The sequence below is a fragment of the Macaca thibetana genome, chromosome 20 (assembly GCF_024542745.1).
Source record: "Macaca thibetana thibetana isolate TM-01 chromosome 20, ASM2454274v1, whole genome shotgun sequence".
Lineage (NCBI taxonomy): Eukaryota > Metazoa > Chordata > Mammalia > Primates > Cercopithecidae > Macaca > Macaca thibetana.
In genome coordinates, this window is record NC_065597.1 from 55,995,683 (window position 1) to 56,019,026 (window position 23,344).

At 42.4% G+C, this 23,344-nt stretch overlaps 1 protein-coding gene across 2 annotated transcripts in view; it reads left to right on the forward strand.

Moving 5' to 3' along the window:
• DNAH3 (dynein axonemal heavy chain 3) overlaps positions 1-23,344 on the forward strand; it is a 207,683-nt gene that overhangs the window by 133,482 nt on the left and 50,857 nt on the right. For both annotated transcript variants that reach the window (XM_050772636.1, XM_050772637.1), the window contains exons 41-47: positions 9,337-9,440; positions 12,029-12,323; positions 14,977-15,156; positions 18,953-19,076; positions 19,169-19,325; positions 19,571-19,714; positions 21,292-21,958. In XM_050772636.1, the coding sequence (XP_050628593.1) occupies positions 9,337-9,440; positions 12,029-12,323; positions 14,977-15,156; positions 18,953-19,076; positions 19,169-19,325; positions 19,571-19,714; positions 21,292-21,958 (1,671 nt within the window). The remainder of the gene's footprint in view (positions 1-9,336; positions 9,441-12,028; positions 12,324-14,976; positions 15,157-18,952; positions 19,077-19,168; positions 19,326-19,570; positions 19,715-21,291; positions 21,959-23,344) is intronic.

Consider the following 23,344-nt stretch of genomic DNA (forward strand, 5'->3'; position numbering starts at 1 on the left):
TTTGTTTATTTTGCCTGGAATGTGATGCATCCTTTCTGTCAGCAAGGAAAAATTTTATTCTCTGGCTCCCATAACCATCATCTCCTTTTTTCTTGTCTTGGGGTTTTGGTCTTTTGAGGTGCACTTTTCATTTTGATATCAGCCACCCACAACTTCAATTATTCTTTGTACAGCCTTGAATGATTTTAATTCTGCCTTTGTATCTTTTGTTCCTGTGCCAGGCTTTGTTATTGCAAGGGTGGGAAAGTACAGGCCATGGAGTGAAACTGTCAGAGTTCAGACCCTGACTCCAACACTTACTGCTGGGGTGACTTTGAGCAACTTATTTATCCTCCTTAGTTCCCTCAATTATAAAATGGGGGCAATAATAATAGTAAGGATTAAATGAGTTAATACATGTAAAAATACTTTGAATAAAGCACGATATATAGGAAATGTTAAATAAACATGAGCAATTTTGTTGCTGTTATCATCATCATCTCTTAGGGCGTCCATCTCACTTTTTATCTCATCTTGCCTTTTCATCTTAGCTTGTTTCTCCTTTGTTGCTTTTGGTTCCTGCTTCAGTTAAAGTTAGGTCTTTCTGCACCTTATGGAAGATAGCAAAGCGTTTTCTTGAAATTTGGCTTCAAGTGCTGCAAAAAACAAGTTTCAGCCTGGCACAGTGGCTCACCCCTGTAATCCCAGTACTTTGGGAAGCTGAGGCAGGTGGATTGCTTGAGCCCAGGAGTTTGAGACCATCCTGGGCAACATTGTAAAACCCTGTCTCTACAAAAAATACAAAACAAATTAGCCAGGTATGATGGCACACATACCTTATTCTCAGCTACTTGGGAGGCTGAGGCAGGAGGATCACTTGAGCCCAGGAGTTTGAGGCTGCAGTGAGCTGTGATGCACCTACAGCCATGCATGACCACTGCACTCCAGCCTGGCTGATACGGTGAGATCCTGTCCCCAAAAAAAGAAAAAACAAAAAAGAGTTCAGAGATAAATTCTTCAGGTTAATCTCCATATGACGTTCCTTTGCATTTTTTTTTTTTTTTTTTTTTACGTTTTACAATTTTTTTTCACAGGCTCCACATGTTGTTTTCTGCCTTCCTTATCCTTCAAGATCAATCTGTTTATGCTGTGTCTGCAGAGACGGTAGATGAATTGCCCTTGACCTCACTTTCAGATCATTTTGTGATGACCTCTCTCCTTTCCTTCTGCAGCTAGAGAGCCAATGATGTGATGTGCACAGCTCCCACTCAGTTTCTAGATAATTTTCCCTTATAATATCTCTTGTCCACAACCATGGCCTCATCTCCTACCTCTATGCCCTACCCAGCAGATGCAGCATAAAACAAACCATAATTTTCATCATGTCCTGCAAACTGACTTCCTTTGTGTATATCTTCTTTTGCAGCAGCTTATTTAAAACAAAACAAAACAAAACAAAAAAACAGGTTTTTGCCAAGGAGGGTGGTTCATGCCTGTAATCCCAACTACACAGGAGGCTGAGTTGGAAGGATTGCTTGAGCCTGGGAGTTTGAGACTAGCCTGGGCAACATAGCAAGATCCTGTCCTTTCTTATAACCATATGCAAAAGATTAAAATGCCTTTCTAGCCTATGCATGAGGGCCCACGATTAAAATTCGAATGCTGAGTGCTCCAGGAAGGCCTTCTCTGACTTCAAGGGAATATTGTTTTCTAGGATTTTCATGATATACAAGGCATGGCATAAATGGATCTCTCAAATAAGTGCTGGAGGAACTACACTGGGAAGCATACACTAAGGAAAGCAAGCAGACCCTTGTGGGGTTCTGTCAGTGTTGGGCTCATATTGTCTGACATGGATCTTTGTTTGTCAACCCAGGGAACCGTTTGTCCAGAAAGTGCTGAATTTCTCTTTATTCACTCGTTCATTGTGTGACCTTTGAAAAGTCACTCACTGCCCAGTTGAAAAGTTTGCCTTATTTTTCCAAGTGCAGGAGAGGAAAGCAGAGCTGGGGTAGAGGGGATAGAAGTCATTTACCAATTCATTACCAATCCATTCCTGAATTTCTGCTATTCTCCTCTTTCTACTCTTGCACCCAAATCAGAGTTTAAGTTATAATCACAACACAAAGAGAACAGGAGCCATTACTCTGATGAAAACCAAGGCGAGCTAGAGCTAAATATTACCAAGTGCCTTCTGTGTGCCCAGAGCTATGCTAGATGTTTGACACGCATATCTCACTCACTCTCCCTAGTGCTTTTCCGAGCTTGACATAAAATCAGGCCCATTTTACAGATGTGCAAATGGTAAACCTAGCCAAGGTCACACAGCTGGTAAATCTTTTACTAGTGAAATCTTTTCTCTTCACTTCTCTTCTTCTCTTCCCTTCTTTCTCTTCTCTTCTCTCTCTTCTCTTCCTCTTCTCTTCTTTTCTCTCTCTTCTCTTCCCCGTCTCTTCTCTCTCTTCTCTTCTTCTCTTCTCCTTTTCTGTCTCTTCTCTTCTCCGTCTCTTCTCTCTCTTCTCTTCTCCTTCTCTTCTCTTCTCTTCTCTTCTCTCCTCTCCTCTTCTCTCCTCACCTCTCCTGTCTTTTCTTTTCTTTTCTTTCTTTTCTTTTCTTTTGAGACAGAGCCTCATTCTGTTGTCCAGGCTGGAGTGCAGTGGCGTGGTCATGGCTCATCATGGCTCACTGCAGTCTTGGTGCCCCAGGCCCGGGTGATCCCACCTCAGCCTCCCAAGTAGCCGGGACTATAGGCACATGCCACAATGCCTGGCTAATTTTTGTATTTTTTGTAAAGACAGGATTTTGCCATGTTACTCAGCCTGTTCTCCAACTCCCAGACTCAAGTGATTCATCCACCTCGGCCTCCCAAAGTGCTGGAATTATAGGCATAAGCCACCATGCCCGGCCAAATCTTTTCTCATTAGCCCAAATGTTCCCAAATCAAGCCACAAATTAGCTCTAGCTCAACATCAGCAAAGGAAGAGGGAAAAATATTTTACTTATTCAGTCTTTTAGTGTCTCCTTTTTATTGTAAAAGCAATTCTATTCTATTAAATAAAAATTATCAATAAGTATCTCTTTGTTCATACCACCTTATTGCGGTCATTTCAGTTTTCAAAAAATCTGTTTCCTTGCTTGTCTACCTGATTTCATCTCTTTACAGAGTTACCATAATGGTATATATTTCACTCTATAGTCTATTTTTATCTAGCATTGTTTCTTAAAAGCATTTTCTACGCTAATACTTAGCTTTTGCAACTATCATTTTAATGACCGAAGAATATTCCATCCATCTTATAAGAGCTAATTTTACTTGTCTCCTAATGTAGGATATGTAAGTTATTTCTTTGCTATCACAGATGGTGTTGCATACTCATGTATACAGATTATTTTCATTGTGAATTATTTCCTTATGATAAATTCCCAGAAATGGGATTTCTGACTTAGAGAACATTCTTGTAGCTCTGTAAGCATTGTGCCAGATTGCTTTCTAAAAGTGTTGCACCAGATTGACTTCTAGGTAAGGCTGCAGAGTGACGTAGAACAACAGAAGCTCACTTTTAAAATACCTAATGAAATCAGCAACAACAAACATTTTTTAATCCTAAAAAGTCCTCAGCAATAACCAAAGAATGAATTACAACTTAATTTTACAAACATTGTGAAGTAGTGAATAAGGAGAGAAAACAAGATTCTGGTCTGGCGTATCTCCCAACCCAGAACCTGCCACCCCGCTATCTTGCTAAGAGTGACAGGGAGAGGAAAGCAGGTCAGTTGACAACATTCTAAGAGTTCTTGTTGGAAATCACCAATGGAGAGGAAAGAGGACTATGATGATGGCTGGGCAGCTGCACAAAAGGTCTAAGAGAAACTCTCTATCATGGAAGCCCCTGTGTGATGCTGGAGGACCTTAGTAGGGATGGGAAAAACCACCAGGTTTTGCATCTTCCAGGACCCTGTGCTGCTTGGGGACATGAGCTGAATCCTACAGGAGTGGGGCAAATCACTAGCTAGGATAGGAGTGAGATGGATCCATGGTTCAGGAAATGTAGACAGATTTCAGAGAGAGGGTACAGTGCTCAGACTTTCCAGCAAGGGTAACTGAGCCTTTCCCTTTACCCAACCCTATAGATTAAGGCTATAGGAAAGAAAGCCACACACCATTCCTTGAATAGTGGCCAACACTGTAGATAAGATAAACTGTCCCCAGATAATGTTGGGAAAAATGTCAAGAAGAATTTACCCAATTATATCAGAGCAGAATGGTAAGGCAATCATGCACATATCAGAGAGAGAGAGAGAGAATGTTTAACAGAAAACACGAACCAAGAGCCAGAAAATATTTCTGTTGAAACAATTTTGTAATAATAGAAGTTTAACTTTTTAAAGTTCATAAATGAATAGTATGTTATACTGGCAAAAGAACAGAAATATAGATTAATTGAATATAATTGAGAGTCCAGAAGGAAAACTCTTGCATTTATGGTGACTTGATTTTTGACAATGGTGCCAAGATGATTAAATAGGAAAAGAATGATCTTTTCAACAAATTGTACTGGAACAACCGAATTATACATGTAAAAGACTGAATTTGTAGTTCTGCCTCACACTATAGTGAAAAATTAACTCAAAATAGATCAAAGACTTAAATGTAAAAGCTAAAACTATAAAACTCTTAGAAGAAAACATAGATGCACATTTTTATGATTTTGGAGTAGGCAATGATGTCTTAAGACAACAAAAGCACAAGTGACAAAAGAAAAAATAGATAAACTGAACATCATTAAAATTAAAAACTTTCGTGCTTCAAAGGACAACATCAAATGAAAAATCCCCAGAATGGGTGAAATTTCTTACAAATTATATATCTTATAAAGGACTCAAATTTAGAATATATAAAGAGTTATCATAATTCAATAATAAAAAGACAAATAACCCAATTAAAAATGAGCAAAATATCTGAATAGACAGTTATTTACAGAAGACATACAGGCCAGGCACGTTGGGGCTGATGCTTTTGGGAAGTTGAGATGGGGAAATCACTTGAGCCCTGGAGTTTGAGACCAGCCTGGGCAACATGACTAAACCCCATCTCTACAAAAAATACAAAAATTAGCTAAGCATGATGGTGTGTGCCTGCCTGTAGTCCCAGCTACTTGGGAGACAGAGACAGGAGGATCACCTGAGCCCTGAAGGCAGGGGTTGCAGTGGCCAAGATTGTACCACTGCACTCCAGCCTGAGTGACAGAGTGAGACCCTGTCTCAAAAAAAAAAAAAAAAAGATATACAAAGGGCCAATAAGCCCATGACAAGATGCTCAATGTTATTAGCCGTCAGGGAAATGCAAATTAAAACCACAATGAGATACTACTTTGCAACAACTAGGATGGGTATAATTAAAAAGATGAAAAACAAGTATTGGTGAGGATGCAGGAAAATCAGAACTCTCATCTACCATAATGGGAATGTAAAATGGTGCAGTAGCTTTGAAAAAGAGCCTGTGACCATTCCTCCAAAGTTAAACACAATCCAATTTAATTTAACTCAGAAGTTAAACAATATAGTTGTGGGCAGATCACTTGAGCTAAGTTCAAGACCAGCCTGGGCAACACAGCAAAAACCCGTCTCTACAAAAAAATACAAAAATTAGCCAGACGTGGTGGTGCATGCCTGTCGTCCCAGCTACTTGAGAGGCTGGGGCGGGAAGATCACTTGAATCTAGGAAGTTGAGGTTGCAGTGAGCAAGATGGTGCCACAGACCCTCCAGCCTGGGTGACAGCTAGGCCCGGTCTCAAATACATGCACGCACACACTCACACACTTTTTTAAGTGAAAGAAGCCAGTTGCAAAAGAACACATATTATATGATTCCCTTTACATAGGCAGAATAGGTAAATTTATAGAGACAGAAAGTACATTAGTGGTTGCCAGGGTACGAAGTGGGTGGGGGAGGGATTTGGCAGGTGACAGCTAAGAGGTGTGGGGTTTCTATCCAATGTAATGAAAAGTTCTAAAATTGATTGTGGTAATGGTTTCACAACTCTGTGAATATTAATATATTTACATATACGTGTGGTTTTGGTATGCTAAAAGTATAATTGAACTGTACACTTGAACTAGTTGGATTATATGATATGTAAATTACATTTCAATAAAGCTGTAGAAAGTTTGTAGATGAAGTGATACAACTACTAAATTAGAGAAATAGAGGAACTGAAGAGTCAGAGAAACAGATTGGAATAAAATAATGCCATTAATGATCTAATAAGTGAATTAGAACAAGCAAGAACTAAAGTATACAAGGCTAGACATCAAATATATGGCTTAGAAATAAGGTTTGAGATAATTACACTTACAACAGAAGAAAAGAGAAAAACATTGACGCAATTAGAGACAATACAATTGATATGGAGACCAAATAATGCTAGTTCCTCAAGAACTCCAATCAATAGTATAAATAATATATACAAAGATACAGATGCAGAAACTTCTCCTAAAATGAACAATTGTTTCTACCAATTGTAAGAGTATGCTATGCTCCAAGAAAAACTGATACATAATAATTGACCAGAAAATATAACATAATTAAGTTATTGGACTTCCAGGGTAAATATCTGATGGGCCTCAGTTTCTGCACAGCAATTTAAAACACACACACACACACACACACACACACACACACACAAACAGAATAGAGCAATATCTGCACGCCTTTGAAGGCAAGAAAATATGACATATTACTCTTAGCTAAGTCACTGTTAAAAATACAAAAGCAGCAGGCGGTCATTCTCAAACACATACAAGCTGAGAGAGTTGAGCACCTATAAGCCCCTTCTTGGAAAAAAGAAAAAAAAAATTAGGCTGGGCATGGTGGCTTATGCCTGTAATACTAGCACTTTAGGGGGCCAAGGCAGGCAGATTGCTTGAGCTCAGGAGTTTGAGACCAGCCTGGGCAACATAGCAAGACCGTATCTCTACAAAAAATAAAATAATTTGCTGGGTGTGGTGGCGTGTGCCTGTGGTCCCACCTACTCAGGAGGCTGTGAGAAGATTGCTTGAGCCCAGGAGGTTGAGGCTGTAGTGAACTGTGATTGCACCACTGCACACTTTGACCTGGGCAACGAGTGAGACCCTGTCTCAAAAAAGAAAGAGAAAAAGAGAGAAAGAATGAAAGAAAAAGAGAGGAAAGAAGGAAGGAAGGAAGGAAGGGAGGGAGGGAGGGGAAGGAAGGAAGGAAGGGAGGGAGGGAGGGGAAGGAAGGAAGGAAGGAAGGAAAATACAGAAGGAGAAAGAAAGGGAGAGAGGGAGGGGGAGAGAGAGAAAGAGAAAGAAAGAAGAAACAAAGAAAAGAAAGAAAAAAAGGAAAGAAGAGAAAGAAGGAAGAAAGAAAAAGAAAGGCAAGAGAGAAAGAAAGAGGAAGAAAATTAGTTAGCTAAGAGATGAATTAAAACAAAGAATTCTTAAGTAGTCTGTGTTAAAAGTCCTGACCATTGCGTCTACTTAAAAGTTTGAGCAGTGAATTTATTGAAATACAAACATAAGACTAAGGAATGGGGAAATTATGGTTGCAGAATAAAATATAAATGAATATGAACCCTGACAAAGTGAAAGTTATAGTGTCAATGACAACAAAAGGAACCAGAGAAGGGGAGGTGGAAGAAAGAGTTAATCACCTCACAGTTCACAAAGGAATCAATGAAATTGGTCTAAACTTGAATCGTGTGTATTCACAATTGAAATGGTGTGATATCAGGATTTGCCTTAAAACACTCCGAAGAAGGAAGAAGGGAAGGGGAAGGGAGAGAGATGAGGGAAGAGGAGAAAGGAAGGATGGAGGGAGAGAGAGAGAGAAGGAAAGAAAGAGATGGGGAGGACTGGGTACGGTGGCTCACACCTGTAATCCTAGCACTTTGGGAGGCCAAGTCAGGTGGATCACCTGAGGTCAGGAGTTTGAGACCAGCTTGGCCAATGTGTCAAAACCCTGTGTCTACTAATAATGCAAAAATTAGCAGGGCGTGATGGCGAGTACCTGTAATCCCAGCTACTGGGGAACTTGAGGCAGGAGAATTGCTTGAACTCGGGAGGCGGAGGTTGCAGTGAGCCGAGATCACGTCACTGCACTCTAGCCTGGCAACAGAGTGAGACTCCATCTCAAAAAAAAAAAAAAAAAAGAGAAAAAAGAAAGAAAGAAGGAAGGAAGAGAGAATAAAGGAAAATGAGTATGGTGCTGGTTGGAGGTAGTGAAATGGATGAGACAAGAACGGCAAAATGATCATGTTGAGGCTGGATAATACATACATGATGGTTTATTATACTATTCTCTTTTCTTTTTATTTTATTTTTTTCACAATAAAAAGTTAAAATACAATAACAAAATGACATTAAATGATTTTTAAAGCATAATGACTTTAATCCCTTTATGACTTAAAATTGTGAAATACATTTTAGGACCCAGTGTCTCTTGTAGTGAAAAAAAGTGTATCTGAAAGTCAGCAGGTCCTTCAGTTACACTTCAATCTCCTTTTCTTTTGCTAGATTTAAGTAAAATTAACTTTAACATAGTTATTTTTAAATAGTATGTATCCAGTGAGTCCCCTTCTTATAAAATCCTTTCTTTCATCTATCCTTCCATCTTCAGTTTGTTTGTGTGTCTAGAAAGAGGGCTAGAAGGATTGCCATCAAAAATTATCTCTGGATATGGGATTTTGACTAATTTATTGTCTTCTTTTTCTGTTCTGTTTTTAAATTATATATATATATATTTATTTATTTATTTATTTATTTATTTTTGAGACAGAGTCTTGCTCTATAGCCCAGGCTGGAGTGCAGTGACACAATCTCGGCTCACTGCAAACTCTGCCTCCTGGGTTTGAATGATCCTCCTGCCTCAGCCTCCCAAGTAGCTGGGACTACAGGCACATGCCACCATGCCCAGCAAATTTTTTTGTATTTTTAGTAGAGATGGGGTTTCACCATGTTGGCCAGGCTGGTCTTGAACTCCTGACTTCAGGTGATTCACCCACCTCAGCCTCCCAAAGTGCTGGGATTACAGGCGTGAGCCACTGTGCCTGGCCTTGTTCTCTTTTAATACTTGCTGTTTACATTATGAAAACTAATTTAATAATTTGCATAATTAGCACCTATCATTTTTATACAAATAATAAAGTCACTACTCTTTAAAAAGTGTTGTTTCAGTTTATACACTTTCCAGCAATGTATAAGTTTCACCACAACTATGCCAGTACTGGTAGTTACACATTTTCAGATGCTGATAACTGAGGGACTTAAAATCCTCAAATATGGGAGACAAGTAAAGCCTTCATGTGCTAATGATCTGTTTTGTTTCTTTGGGTCCAGGAAGCATCTATGATTTTTATTTCATCAAACAAGCTGGTGGACATTGGGAAATGTGGACACAGTATATCACCAAAGAGGAGGAAAAAATTCCAGCTGGTGCAAAGGTATAAAGAGAAGCATTGGCCATGGAACTTTGGTTTCCAGCATTATCCAAATATTCTCTCAGGTGGAAGAATTAAGTCTTTGCAAGGAGTTTGAAGAGCTTTCTTTAGAAAAATATTTAAACATGAGCTGCACTGGACCTTCAAAAATATGGGCTTTAGAATCAGAGAGACACAGCATCCTTTCTCGGCTTCAATTCACTCACCCAAAAAATGGCGGTGCGGGGAACATTTATGGTTACAGAGGTTGGAGGTGTTATACATGAACACATGGCACACACTAGGGGTTACATCAGTGTTTGTTGCTATTCTGATTATTGTCATTATCAATAATACCAGGTACTGGCCGGGTGTGGTGGCTCACACCTGTAATCCCAGCACTTTGGGAGGCCGGGGCAGGGGGATCACCTGAAGTCGGGAGTGCAAGACCAGCCTGGCCAACATGGTGAAACCCCATCTCTACTAAAAATACAAAATTAGCTGGGCGTGGTGGCACACGCCTATAATCCCAGCTACTTGGGAGGCTGAGGCAGGAGAATTGCTTGAACTCCAGAGGCAGAGGTTTCAGTGAGCCGAGATTGCGCCATTGCACTTCAGCCTGGGGGACAAGAGCGAAACTCTGTCTCTAATAATAATAATAACAGTAATAATAATACCAGAGAGTCATCAGTGTGCTTCTCAGTGATCTCAGCAAAAAAGGATTCTTCGAATCCTCAGAGAAAGATTTTCTTGATCAGAATTCTCTGAAAAGTAGGTTCTGATTAATAAGTTTTCTGATTGGAAAATGATTCACCTACAACTCCTGCTCTTTTCAATCCTTGTGGAATATCTTTTCAGAGAGTTTTTATGTCCCTGTTAGTAGAATCTAGTGGGCATAGTTTATCTTTCTGAAGTGACTGGAGATTGTTCAGGCCCTGCGTGGAGTGGTAGGTGGTGGACAAAGTACAGATATTGACAGCCAAATCAGACACCAAGCAGGACCACAGCTGTATGTGTAAGGATGTGTCAGGCAGGGTGAATGGGTGCTGACTTCAGGACACACCTTGGGGGCTGAGTGTTATAAAGCAACCCCCAGCACTGAGGTCCTAAACTTTAATTCTCCAAAAAGAGCTTAGTCACTTGAGCTCCAGGGATTTACAATCTTGCTGAATTAATTCAAGTAAAAGAGTCCAATGAAGAAAATATCTTCAGTTCTGGAGATTTTTCCCTTGTCAAACAATTGTCCTAGTTCCTGAAAATAAACATCTATGAAACCCAACTTGCTTTAACTTCCCAGTCTTGGTAGCAAAATGGGCATCTTGAATCTAGGTCTGCATTCAGCATCACTTGCTGGCTATATGGCTTTGGATAAGTTAGCCAGTTTCTTTGAGCTTCCATTATTTCATCTGTGTTATTACATACCTGCCTTAGAAGGTTACTGGGAAGACTGTAGGGGGTAATACAGGCAAAACACCCATAGTTAAGCACCTGTTACTTCTCTTCTTCTCAACTTTAATTCCCTTGTCTCATCTGTTTCTTTTCCTTTGATCAAATTACTTACAGAAAGAAGCTGAGCCTTTGTCTACCAGTATATATGGGGCCGCCATGTTGCACAGACCTAGGTGATGCCATTTGCATCATGGTCCAGTTTTGCTTTAGGAGGTGCCATTGACATGATCCATAGTGTGAATGGTACTGTGTTGTGGTTGTACAACACAGTGGCCCCAAGTTCTAGTCCCTTTCAGCCTAGGCATAGAAGGAGACTTCAGTGTATGATATAATTTTCCTGCCTCTTCCCCTTCACCCACAGAGGGACCAAATGTAGCCAAATGGCTGATGAAAGGGTTCAAGCTCAGAGAATCCAAACCAAGGTCAGGTGTCTTGTCCAAATAGGGATTCCAGGAGCCTGAGACCAGGCCTTAAGAGTCCAACTGGGACCTGAATACCAGGAAGAGTATGTATTAATACAATCACCATATTGGAAAAGGCATGGGATTAGTAGGGGTGGGTCTTTTAACCAAGAATATAAGTGTTGTAAAAAACAAATCAGAAACAAGCACAGATCATGGGGATTCAGGATCACACTTACACCCTCTGAGCCAGGCAGTGACAATGACATAGGGGAAGTCGACCTCGCCTGGGACAAGGGAGACAAGTTGGTTCAGAGCAATGCTCTAGGAGCACAGCAGCTATGGACCAATCCTTACCACTACTGTTTATAATATGACCATTCAGTAGTGAAGACTGTAGACTTTGGAATCATACAAGCTGGGATTCAACTCCCTGCATTTTTACTTACTTGCTCTGTTACTTGGGCAAGTTGCAGAAAGGCTCTCGTCCTCAGTCTTCTCATCTACAATACACAGATGGTAATGCCTAACTTTACATGCATGATCTTGTTTAATCCTCAAGCCACCTCTGTGAATTAGGTGCCATTATTATCCCCATTTTACAGATGAAGAAACTGAGGCCTGTGGAGAGGTTAAAGACTCGCCTAAGGTCATAAAGATAGTAAGGGATGGAGCTAGAATGTAAACCCAGGTCTCTTAAACGCCAAGACCCCCAGCTTCCTGGGCCCAGGACCAAGACTCTCCCATGTCTGTGTGGTACAGGTCTCAGAACTCATCATCCCCACAATGGAGACAGCCCGGCAGTCCTTCTTCTTGAAAACCTACTTAGACCATGAGATTCCAACGCTGTTTGTGGGCCCCACAGGCACTGGCAAGTCAGCCATCACCAACAACTTCCTTCTCCACCTTCCCAAGAATATGTACGTGCCCAACTGCCTCAATTTCTCTGCCAGAACCTCAGCCAATCAGACCCAGGATATCATCATGTCCAAGCTGGATCGACGACGGAAGGGCCTTTTCGGGCCTCCCATAGGGAAGAAAGCAGTGGTGTTTGTGGGTAAGGCATTGAGCTGGGTCTGGACACAACCAGATTCTTCCACCATAAGCTGCAACAAACTACAGCTTCCGCTTGTAGTGCCACTGTAAATGCCTTACTCTTCCTGGGAGATCAAATAGTTCTGGTTAATGTAGTTTAGTATTCATTCCCTCCTCTTCCTTTTCTTCTTCCTCCTTCCCTCCCTCCTTTCCTTCTTCCCTCCTTCTCTCCTTCCTTCCTTCCTTCTTTCTTACCTTCCTTTCTTCCTTTCTTCCTTTCTTCCTCATAGTGAGTAGTAATTTCAGAAGGGGACTGTGCTGTTTGCCTGCTGGCATTTCCAAAAGCAACACACACCTTGTGATAAACCCCTTGTTCCATTTTATGTCAGATAAATGTCCTATCACTAAATGGAGAAACCTAATACTTGCTAAATAAACATTTGCGAAATAAGCACAGTGAATTTTCCCAGGACTTTAACTGTTTTACAAAACATTTCCTCATTTAGGTCACTTGAGCCCCACAGCCCTGTGGGCTTATTAACCATCATTGTCATTTTACGAGTCAGTGCATTGAGGCTCCAGAAGGTTAAATTTCCTGTTTGGGATCAAATATCTAGAACATTCTAGAGCTGTGACCCAAACCCAGGCTTTTTAGTGCCAAATACATTATATTTTCCACTATCTTACTGTTGACACATAGAGTTCTCATTTAGCAATAGTAATGCCCCACACTTCTGGATTATATCATGATCTGCCTTTAAAACTCATGTGTTCAGAGGAAATATTGCCTGAGTTCATATCCTTGCCAGCTAACAGCTCTTCAGAGGCAGGGGTCCTATTTTATTTTACATTCCTTTTCTTTTTCTCCTTTTCTCCATCTCGCTCTCCCTCCCTATTTTTATGGTATATTCAAAAACAGGGTAAGCGTTGCAGCCAAACAGATCTAGTTTCAAATCTTACTTTTTTGAGAGAGGGAAGGTCTCACTCTGTCATCCAGGCTGGAGTGCAGAGGCACAATCCCAGCTCACTGCAGCCTCCAACTCCTGGGCCCAAGTGATCCTACTACCTCAGCCTCCCACGTAGCTAGGACTACAGGCACATGCCATCAATCTTGGCTAATTTTTCTATTCTTTGTAGAGATGGGGGTCTCGCTTTGTTACCCAGGCTGGGTGAACTCCTGGCCTCAAGTGATCCTCCCCGCTTGGCCTCCCAAAGTGTTTGGATTACAGGCATGAACCACCATGCCCAACTTCAAAGCTTACTTTTTAACCCTAGGTATATTGTGACTTAACGTCCCTAACCCTCAGTTCCTCACCTTTAACGTAGAGTTATACTATCTTCCTTATAAAGTTAGTATTGGATTAGATGAGATAATATATATAAGGCTCCTAAAATGTTACCCTACACAAACTGGGTATTCAAACAGTATTTGTTGAAGAAAAACTTAAAGAGTCCCTATTTTATTGAGTGCCTCTGATGTGCCAGGACTGAGTAATATGCTATTGGGGAAAATGCAGTCCCTGCCCTTGGGGAAGTCTTAATATATTCTTGCCATTTTGGTTTTCTCATCAAAAACCCCCGCTCAGGCTGGGCACGGTGGCTCATGCCTGTAATCCCAGCATTTTGGGAGGCCGAGGCAGGTGGATCACTTGAGGTCAGGATTTTGAGACCAGCCTGGCCAGCATGGTGAAACCCCATCTCTACTAAAAATACAAAAATTAGCTGGGCGTAGTGGTGTGTGCCTGTAATCCCAGCTACTTGGGAGGCTGAGGCAGGAGAATCACTTGAACCCGGGAGACGGAGTTTGCAGTGAGCCAAGATCGCACCACTGCACTCCAGCCTGGGTGACAGAGCAAGACTGTGTCTCAAAAACAAAAACAAAATAAACAAACGAACAAACCCAGCTCAAAACCTAGGGTCTCATCGTCTGTTGTTCCCCTTGAAGTTCAACTATTACCTGTTGGTCAAATTAAATACTCTATTGGCTGTGAGCTTGTGGGAGCTTGACTGTTGCCATCATATGGGGAGCAATTAACAAAATGTCTAGCACTTAGTAGACAATCTATTTTGCTTAAGAGAAATGGGAAAAAAATTAAATGCCTGTTTTCTTTTTGTTTTTCTTTTCTTTTTTCTTTTTGAGGCAGGATCTCACTCTGTTGCCCAGGCTGGATGCAGTGGCACAATCTTGGCTCACTACAACCTCTGCCTCCAAGGCTCAAACAATCCTCCCACCTTAGCCTCCTGGGTATGGGACCACAGGCATGAGCCACCACACCTGGCTAATTTTTTTTTTTTTTTTTTTGGAGAGACAGGGTTTCGCCATGTTGCCCAGGCTGGTCTCAAACTCCTGAGCTCAAGCGATCTGCCTGCCTCGGCCTTCCACAGTGCTGGGATTATAGGCATGAGCCACCACGCCCGGCCAAGCCAGTTTGTTAATGTCAGTCTGTGCATCCTTATAGTCACAGTGGACACAGATTTCAATGAGGCAGGAGAGGCCAGAACTCAGGAAAACCCCTCCCAATCTGGTCAGGGCATCCATTGACTAAGCCCTCACTGGAATGGGGAATGGAAACCTGGAAACAGATTCCCCTACAGGGGAATTGCCATCTCTTACCTGCTGTGAGCAGAGGATGCCATGAACTTGCAATGACTGTGTCTGTGGCTTCTTTCCCCAGATGACCTCAACATGCCAGCCAAAGAGGTGTATGGGGCCCAGCCCCCCATCGAGCTCCTGAGGCAGTGGATTGACCACGGTTACTGGTTTGACAAGAAAGACACAACCAGGCTGGACATCGTGGACATGCTGCTCGTGACAGCCATGGGGCCCCCCGGGGGAGGAAGGAATGACATTACTGGTATGTGAAGGAAAGAGCTCATTCCTCTTTCCCTCCATCCCCAGCAGAGCTGGGCCACCTTTATGAAAGGAGGGTCGGTGTGCCACAGTCTCCTGCCAAACCACATGGCCGGAGCGTGGAGCAGAAGCGTGTTTAGGCTACAGGCTTCATGTTGGAAATGGTGTGAAATAGGAGGGGACGATGACAAGAAGATGTGAGGAGTGTTTGGCTAGGCCCTAGAGAAACAGAGTCTCATATGCAAAGTAGAGTTCAGTGTGGCCAGCGTGTGTTCTGGGAGGGAGGCTTGATCTAGAAGCCTCAACTAGGGGTGCACGACAGTCATCCATTGTATTCGTTATAATTCTTTAGGTTGCCAGAGACAGAACGCCTAACCCAAAGTGCCCTAAGCAAAATTAATAACAATAAAAAATAGCAAATAAATGAATCAATGGATATATTGCTTCACCTGCAACTTGATCCACCTAGTCCTGTAGATCTGTACTTCTATTCTGATATACATTATTGTTTAAGAACCTTCATACCGAGTGGGCGCAGTGGCTCGTGCCTGTAATCTCAGCACTTTGGGAGGCTGAAGCGGGTAGATCGCTTGAGGCCAGGAGTTTGAGACCACCCTGGCCAACATAGTAAAACCCCATCTCTACTAAAAATTAAAAAATTAGCTGGGCTTGTTGGCTTGCGCCTGTAGTCCCAGCTACTCGGGAGGCTGAGATTTTTAAAATACAAAAATAAAGACATGTTACAACATGGATGAAACTTAAAGACACTATTGTCTTTAAGTGAAATAAACCATATCGTTAAGTGAAATAAACCATTCACAAAAAGACAAATATTGTGTGATTCCACTTATATGAGGTACTCAAAGTAGTCAAATTGATAGAGACAAGAAGCAGAATAGTGGTTGTCAAAGTTTGGAGGGAGGGGAGATTGAGGAGTGAATGAATGAATGAATGAATGAATGAATGAATTTTCATTTGGGAATATGAAGCTTCTGTAGACGAATGGTGGAGATGGTTGCACAACAATGTGAATGTGCTTGATGCCTCTGAACTGTACACTTACAAATGGTTAAAATGGCCAATTTTATGTTATATATATTTTATCACAATAAAAACTTTTTATTTTTTTATTTAATTAATTTATTTTTTGAGACAAAGTCTCGCTCTTGTCGCCCAGGCTGGAGTGCAATGGCATGATCTCGGCTCACTGCAACCTTTGCCTCCGGGTTTGAGTGATTCTCCTACCTCAGTTCCCTAAGTAGCTGGGATTACAGGCACCCACCACCATGCCCGACTAATTTTGTGTATTTTTAGTAGAGATGAGATTTCATCCTGTTGGCCAGGCTAGTCTCGAACTCTGGACCTCAGGTGATCCACCCACCTCGGCCTCCCAAAGTACTGGGATTACAGGCATGAACCACTGCGCCAGGCCAAAGGGATGAAATCTGAAACCCAACAAGTCTCTGGATCCAGCTACGAATTTGTAGGAAATACAGAGGACAGAGGAACATGATGAACTGCATCATAAGTGTGTAATCAACAAAATCCTGACTATGAAAACTCTAAGTCAAATAGCCCAGATCTTCAACAGATAAGACACATAAGAAAGGAATGGAGGGAAAAACCTATAAATTAAAGAGAGACCTTAAAAAATACACATGAGGCTGGGTGCAGAGGCTCACATCTGTAATCCTAGCACTTTGGGAGGCTGAGGCGGGTGAATCACCTGAGGTCAGGAGTTTGAGACCAGCCTGGCCAATATGGCAAAACCCCATCTCTACTAAAAAGACAAAAATTAGCTGGGCGTGGTGGTGCATGCCTGTAATCCCAGCTACTTGGGGTTGAGGAAGGAGAATTGCTTGAACCAGGGAGATGGAGGTTGCAGTGAGCCGAGATCGCGCCACTACACTCTAGACTGTGCAATAGGAGTGAGACTCCATCTCAGGAAAAAAAAAAAAAAAAGCATATGGTTAACTGGCAGAATTAAACAATTAAACCCTGGTGTCTACAAATAAATGCTTGAAATGCTTGGATGGTAAAAACCATGAAGAAATGCAAGACAGCAATTACTATAAAAGTCAGAAGAGTGATAACTTTTGGAGGAAGAAAAGGAGAGAGTTTGATTGGGATGGGCTCTGTTGAGAGGCTTTTGTGGAGGGCTGGCAAAATTCTATTTTGTTTTTGTTTTGTTTGTCTGTTTGTTTTGAGACGGAGTCTTGCTCTGTCGCTCAGGCTGGAGTGCAGTGGCACAATCTCGGCTCACTGCAACCTCCGCCTCCTGGGTTCAAGCAATTCTCCTGCCTCAACCTCCCGAGTAGTTGGGACTATGGGCATGTGCCACCACGCCTGGCTAATTTTTGTATTTTTAGTAGAGACGGGGTTTCGCTATGTTGGCCAGGCTGGTCTCAGTCTCTTGACCTCGTGATCTACCCGCCTTGGCCTCCCAAAGTGCTGGGATTACAGGAGTGAGCCACCACGCCCGGCTGGCAAAATTCTATTTCTTAATCTTGACAGTAGATGCTAAGAGTATTAACCTTATAATGACTTGCTAAACTATACATTTGTTTTGTGTGGTTTTCTGTATCTATCTTTTACTTGTAACAAAAAAAATGTTTTAAAGATATACAGGCAAACCTATAGAGACAGAAAGTAGATTATTAGTTGCTGAGAACCATGGGAAAATGGGGAGTGACTGCTAATGGGTACAAGGTTTCTTTTTAGCGCAATTAAAATGTTCTAAAATTGTGATAATGGTTGTACAACCCTGAATATATTAAAAATCATTGAATAATTGTACTTTAAATGGGCGAATTGTACAATATGTGAGTTATTATTGGGATATCAATAAAGCTGGTATATATCGATATAAATAAGTACGTAAATATGGATATCTAACAATGATAGATTAGACAGATAGATGCATAGATATATAGATACATAGAAAGATGATAGATAGATTAGATAGATAGATGATATAAGGATACCAAATTAACAGTAGTTACCTTGGGCAGGGGAGAATGGATTTGGCGCATATAAAGTAAGTGAAAGAAGGAGATTTTCACTTTCAACAAAAGTATTCCTGAATCGTGACTCTTTTACAATGATCATGTATTGCCTTTATCTTTTAAAAACAATCTTGAGGCTGGGTGCAGTGTCTCATGCCTGCAATCCCAGCACTTTGGGAGGCCAAGGCCGGCAGATCACCTGAAGTCAGGAGTTTGAGACCAGCCTGGCCAACATGATGAAACCCCGTCTCTACTAAAAATACAAAAATTAGATGGGCATGGTGGCGTGCACCTGTAGTCCCAGCTACTCCGGAGGCTGAGGCTGGAGAATCGCTTGAGCCTGGGAGGCAGAGGTTTCAGTGAGCTGAGATGGCACCACTGCACTCCAGCCAGGGCAACAAAGCGAGACTCCATCCCTAAAAAATATATATAATATAATATAATGTAATGTAATATAATATAATAATCTTGAACGCTAAACTAGCACGGTCGGTAGAACTTCTGCAGTATGGCGATGCTCTAAATCTGTACTGAGAAATACAGTAGCCACTAGCCACATGTGGCTCTTGAGCATTTGAAGTGTGGCGAGACTAAGGAAGAGCATTTTTAATGTTATTTAATATTAATTAATTTAAGTTTAAATTGCTGCAGGTGACTAGAAGCTGCCATATTGCACAGCACAGCTCTAGAACATGAAGCCAGAAGGCTAAGCCAACTCTCCTGCATCCTAGGGTCACAGACAGTGTGAGAATATGTGTTTTCCAGGATGATTCACTTGTGTGTTGTGTCCCCCAGGACGATTCACTCGCCATATGAATATCGTTTCCATCAATGCCTTTGAGGATGACATTTTAACCAAGATTTTCAGTTCGATTGTTGACTGGCACTTCGGGAAAGGGTTTGATGTGATGTTCTTAAGGTAAGAGGTTCCCACGTCTTCCCGGATATTGGGCTGGGGGTTCTCAGTTTCCGGCCCCTCCTTGAATACTGTGCCATCCCTTTCCTCCCAAGGTATGGAAGGATGCTGGTCCAAGCTACTAAGACAATTTATAGAGAGGCAGTGGAGAACTTCTTGCCAACTCCCTCTAAGTCACATTACGTCTTTAACCTGCGGGACTTCTCACGAGTGATTCAAGGGGTCCTGCTGTGCCCTCACACACACCTGCAGGTCAGTCACTATCATTTTACTACCAAAATCATTCAGCATGTCCTTGGCTACATGGAACATGTAGTAATAGCAGTAATAGCTAACTTTTATTAAGCACTTCATCTATGCTAGGCGTTGTGCTAAGCATTTTATAAACATTATCTAGTTCAATCCTCACATCAACCCCAGGACTTAGCTACTACTTGAGAACTACGACCTCAGGGACCATCTTCCACTCGTTTGAATAATTAACTCTGGATTTTTAGGATGTAGAAAAATGTATCCGACTTTGGATCCATGAGGTTTATCGGGTCTTCTATGACCGTCTGATTGACAAGGAGGACAGACAGGTCTTCTTCAACATGGTGAAGGAAACCACCTCCAATTGCTTCAAGCAGTCCGTAGAGAAGGTAAATCAGATTCTGTGATCATTTGGCCTCAGAAATGGTTCCAAGTGTTTAACTATGTTACTCTCAGATTTCAGGTTCCCTTCCTGTTGGAGACTCCCAGCTCTGCACTCTGAATCTCAGGAAACAGTATTGAGTCAACTGCTCTTTTGATTTGGTGATATTTCACTCGGTCCAACGTTGCTTCCCTTCTGTTGTAACATATAAGTTTGAATCCAATCAAAATGGCTTAACATTTACAATAACATTATTTGTTTATAATGACCTTAAATGCATTTTTAGGATCAATTAATTGGTGACTTGAGAAATGAACTGTATTATACATTGTCATGATTTGACTGAGGTCCTATAAAGCCCAAGTGGAAGATTGTTATGGTCTTCCAGGTGCGAATATTTTCTCTTTTCCATTTTCATATAAGAAAAGTTGTTTTAAACATCTATATTTGCATCATCTGGTTATTCTTCCACTGCTAAGAAGCTGTGATTTCTCCATAGAAAAATTTCAAGTGTTTCATCTTGCGTTCAGAGGCCAAGTGCAAAAGCGTCACTGGGTTCTAACATAGGAAGAGGAGGCATCTAAAACATTCCTACTCCAGGCACAGAGTGGGGAACAGGGGTAGTGTCTATACCTCTAGTTAGTGGAGGATCAAGCACATAAGAAATGATGCCATCCTTCAACTGTCTTTTCTGGGGACCATACAAACTGACTACCAATGTTTTAATCACTTGGTAAATAGACTGATTCAAGCGTTTATACTCTAATGTCCTTTCTTTTAACAAGTAAATATTTATTTTTAGAGGTAGGACCTCATTCTGTCACCCAGGCTGGAGTGCAATGGTATGATCATAGCTCAGTGCAGCCTCAAACTCCTGGGCTCAAGCAGTCCTCCACCTCAGCCTCCTGAGTAGCAGGGATTACAGGTGTGCACCATGATGCCCAGCTAATTTTTTCTTACTTTATTGTAGAGACTGGGTCTCACTATGTTGCCCAGGCTGGTCTTGAAGTCCTGAGCTCAAATGATCCTTCTGCCTCGGCCTCCCAAAGTGCTCAGGCATGAGCCACCATGTGCAGCAATGTTCTTTCATTATAGTCTTTACAAGCATGAAATCCACACATTATGTTTAAAACACAAAAAGACTGGGCTGGGCATGCTGTCTCATGCCTGTAATCCTAGCACTTTGGGAGGACGAGCTGGGCAGATCACCTGAGCTCAGGAGTTCAAGACCAGCCTGGCCAACTTGATGAAACCCCATCTCTACAAAAATACAAAAATTAGCCAGGCATGATGGAGCGTGCCTGTAATCCCAGCTGCTTGGGAGGCTGAGGCAGGAGAATCGCTTGAACCCAGGAGGCAGAGGTTGCAGTGAGCCGAGATTGCGCCATTGCACTCCAGCCTGGACGACAGTGTGAGGCTCCGTCTCAAAACAAAACAAAACAAAACAAAGACTGATGATCCATGGGCTTGAAGGATGTGCGCAGAGGAAATAAGCACGTCTCCCATGCCCTCCCTCCATGCTCTCCCTACCAGCCTGGCTGGGCCATTCGCTGAATGCCCAGCTGAGATTTACTTTTCTCACAGGTGCTTATCCATTTGTCACCCACTGGAAAGATTGTCGATGATAACATTCGAAGCCTCTTTTTTGGAGATTATTTCAAGCCAGAAAGTGATAAAAAAATCTACGACGAGATCACTGACCTGAAACAGCTGACTGTGGTCATGGAGCACTATCTGGAAGAATTCAACAACATCAGCAAGGCCCCCATGTCCCTGGTCATGTTCAGGTTTGCCATTGAGCACATCTCCAGGATCTGCCGCGTCCTGAAGCAGGACAAAGGCCACCTGCTCCTGGTGGGCATAGGGGGCAGTGGGCGGCAGAGTGCCACCAAACTGTCCACATTCATGAACACATATGAGCTATACCAGATCGAGATCACCAAGAACTACACAGGCAATGACTGGCGAGAAGACCTTAAGAAGATCATGCTGCAGGTTGGCGTGGCCACCAAAAGCACCGTGTTCCTCTTTGCCGACAATCAGATCAAGGACGAGTCATTTGTGGAGGATATCAACATGCTTCTGAACACAGGCGATGTGCCTAATATCTTCCCTGCTGATGAGAAGGCTGACATTGTGGAGAAGATGCAGACGGCAGCTAGGGCCCAAGGAGAGAAGGTTGAAGCCACTCCTCTTTCTATGTATAACTTCTTTATTGAGAGGGTGAGAAAGAACCTTCACATTGTCCTTGGTAAGAAGAAGAAAACTCCATTTGCCCTTGTTCCTCTGGGTGTTTTGGGGTCTTCCGAGTGCCCTGAGCAACGCAATCCCTTACAATGGTCCCAGGGTTGATCCAGCCAATGCACCAGCTTGGGGTCAGGGCCTAGAGTTCCTCTGGCAACTTTTTCCACTCTTCCAAACAGCATTTTTTTTTAGAGACAGTCTTGCTCTGTCGCCCAGGCTGGAGTGCAGTGGTGAGATCTCAGCTCGCTGTATGTAACCTCTGCCTCCCAGTTTCAAGCGATTCTGGTGCCTAAGCCCCCGGAGTAGCTGCTATTACAGGCGCGTGCCACACCTGCTAATTTTTGTATTTGTATTTTTATTTTTATTTATTTTTTTTGAGACGGAGTCTTGCTCTGTGCCCCAGGCTGGAGTGCAGTGGCGCGATCTCGGCTCACTGCAAGCTCCGCCCGCCCGGGTTCATGCCATTCTCCTGCCTCAGCCTCCCAAGTAGCTGGGACTACAGGCGCCCACCACCTTGCCCAGCTAATTTTCTTGTATTTTTAGTAGAGACGGGGTTTCACCGTGTTAGCCAGGATGGTCTCGATCTCCTGACCTCGTGATCTGCCCGTCTCGGCCTCCCAAAGTGCTGGGATTACAGGTTTTGTATTTTTAATAGAGAGAAGGTTTCACCATGTTGGCCAGGCTAGTCTCAAACTCCTGGCCTCAAGTGATCTGCCCACCTTGGCCTCCCAAAGTGCTGGGATTACAGGCGTAAGCCACCATGCCGGACCCTGAACAATTTCAAACCTGTCCCTCTCTCTTCAATTCCCTGAATTCTCCTCTGAGAATTACCCTTGCACAGAATGACATCTGGGGTTTTCTCTGTGAATGACATTCGCAATCTATCTAGAAACCTAGCAATGGTGTTTAGTACTTCCCTTTCTTTACCAAGCCTGTCTATTTTACCTCCAGTTGTCTCTCTTATCTCTATCTCCATCACCTTCACATTAGCTAGGCTGCCGTCCTCTTACCCAGGCTCACCTCTGCAACTTTCTGATCATTCTAGCTCCATTCTTGTCTGTTCCATGAAGCCAGGCTGATTTTTTTCATATGCTGCAAATATCATTGTGTTCATGCATGCATACACACACACACATTGGGATAAGGGCCAAAATTACTAACCTGCAGTCCTGCAGTCTCATAGGGCCATAAGGCCACCTGCCAGACTGTCCTCTGTATCCTCTCCACCTTCATCATTTCAAACCATCCCCCTTTCTCTTTGTTCTTTTTTTTTTTTTTTTTTTTTTTTTTTTTGAGATAGGGTCTTGCTCTGTCACCCAGGCTGGAGTGTAGTGATGTGGTTCTAGCTCACTGCAGCCTCAACTTCCTGGGCTCAAGTGATTCTCTCACCTCA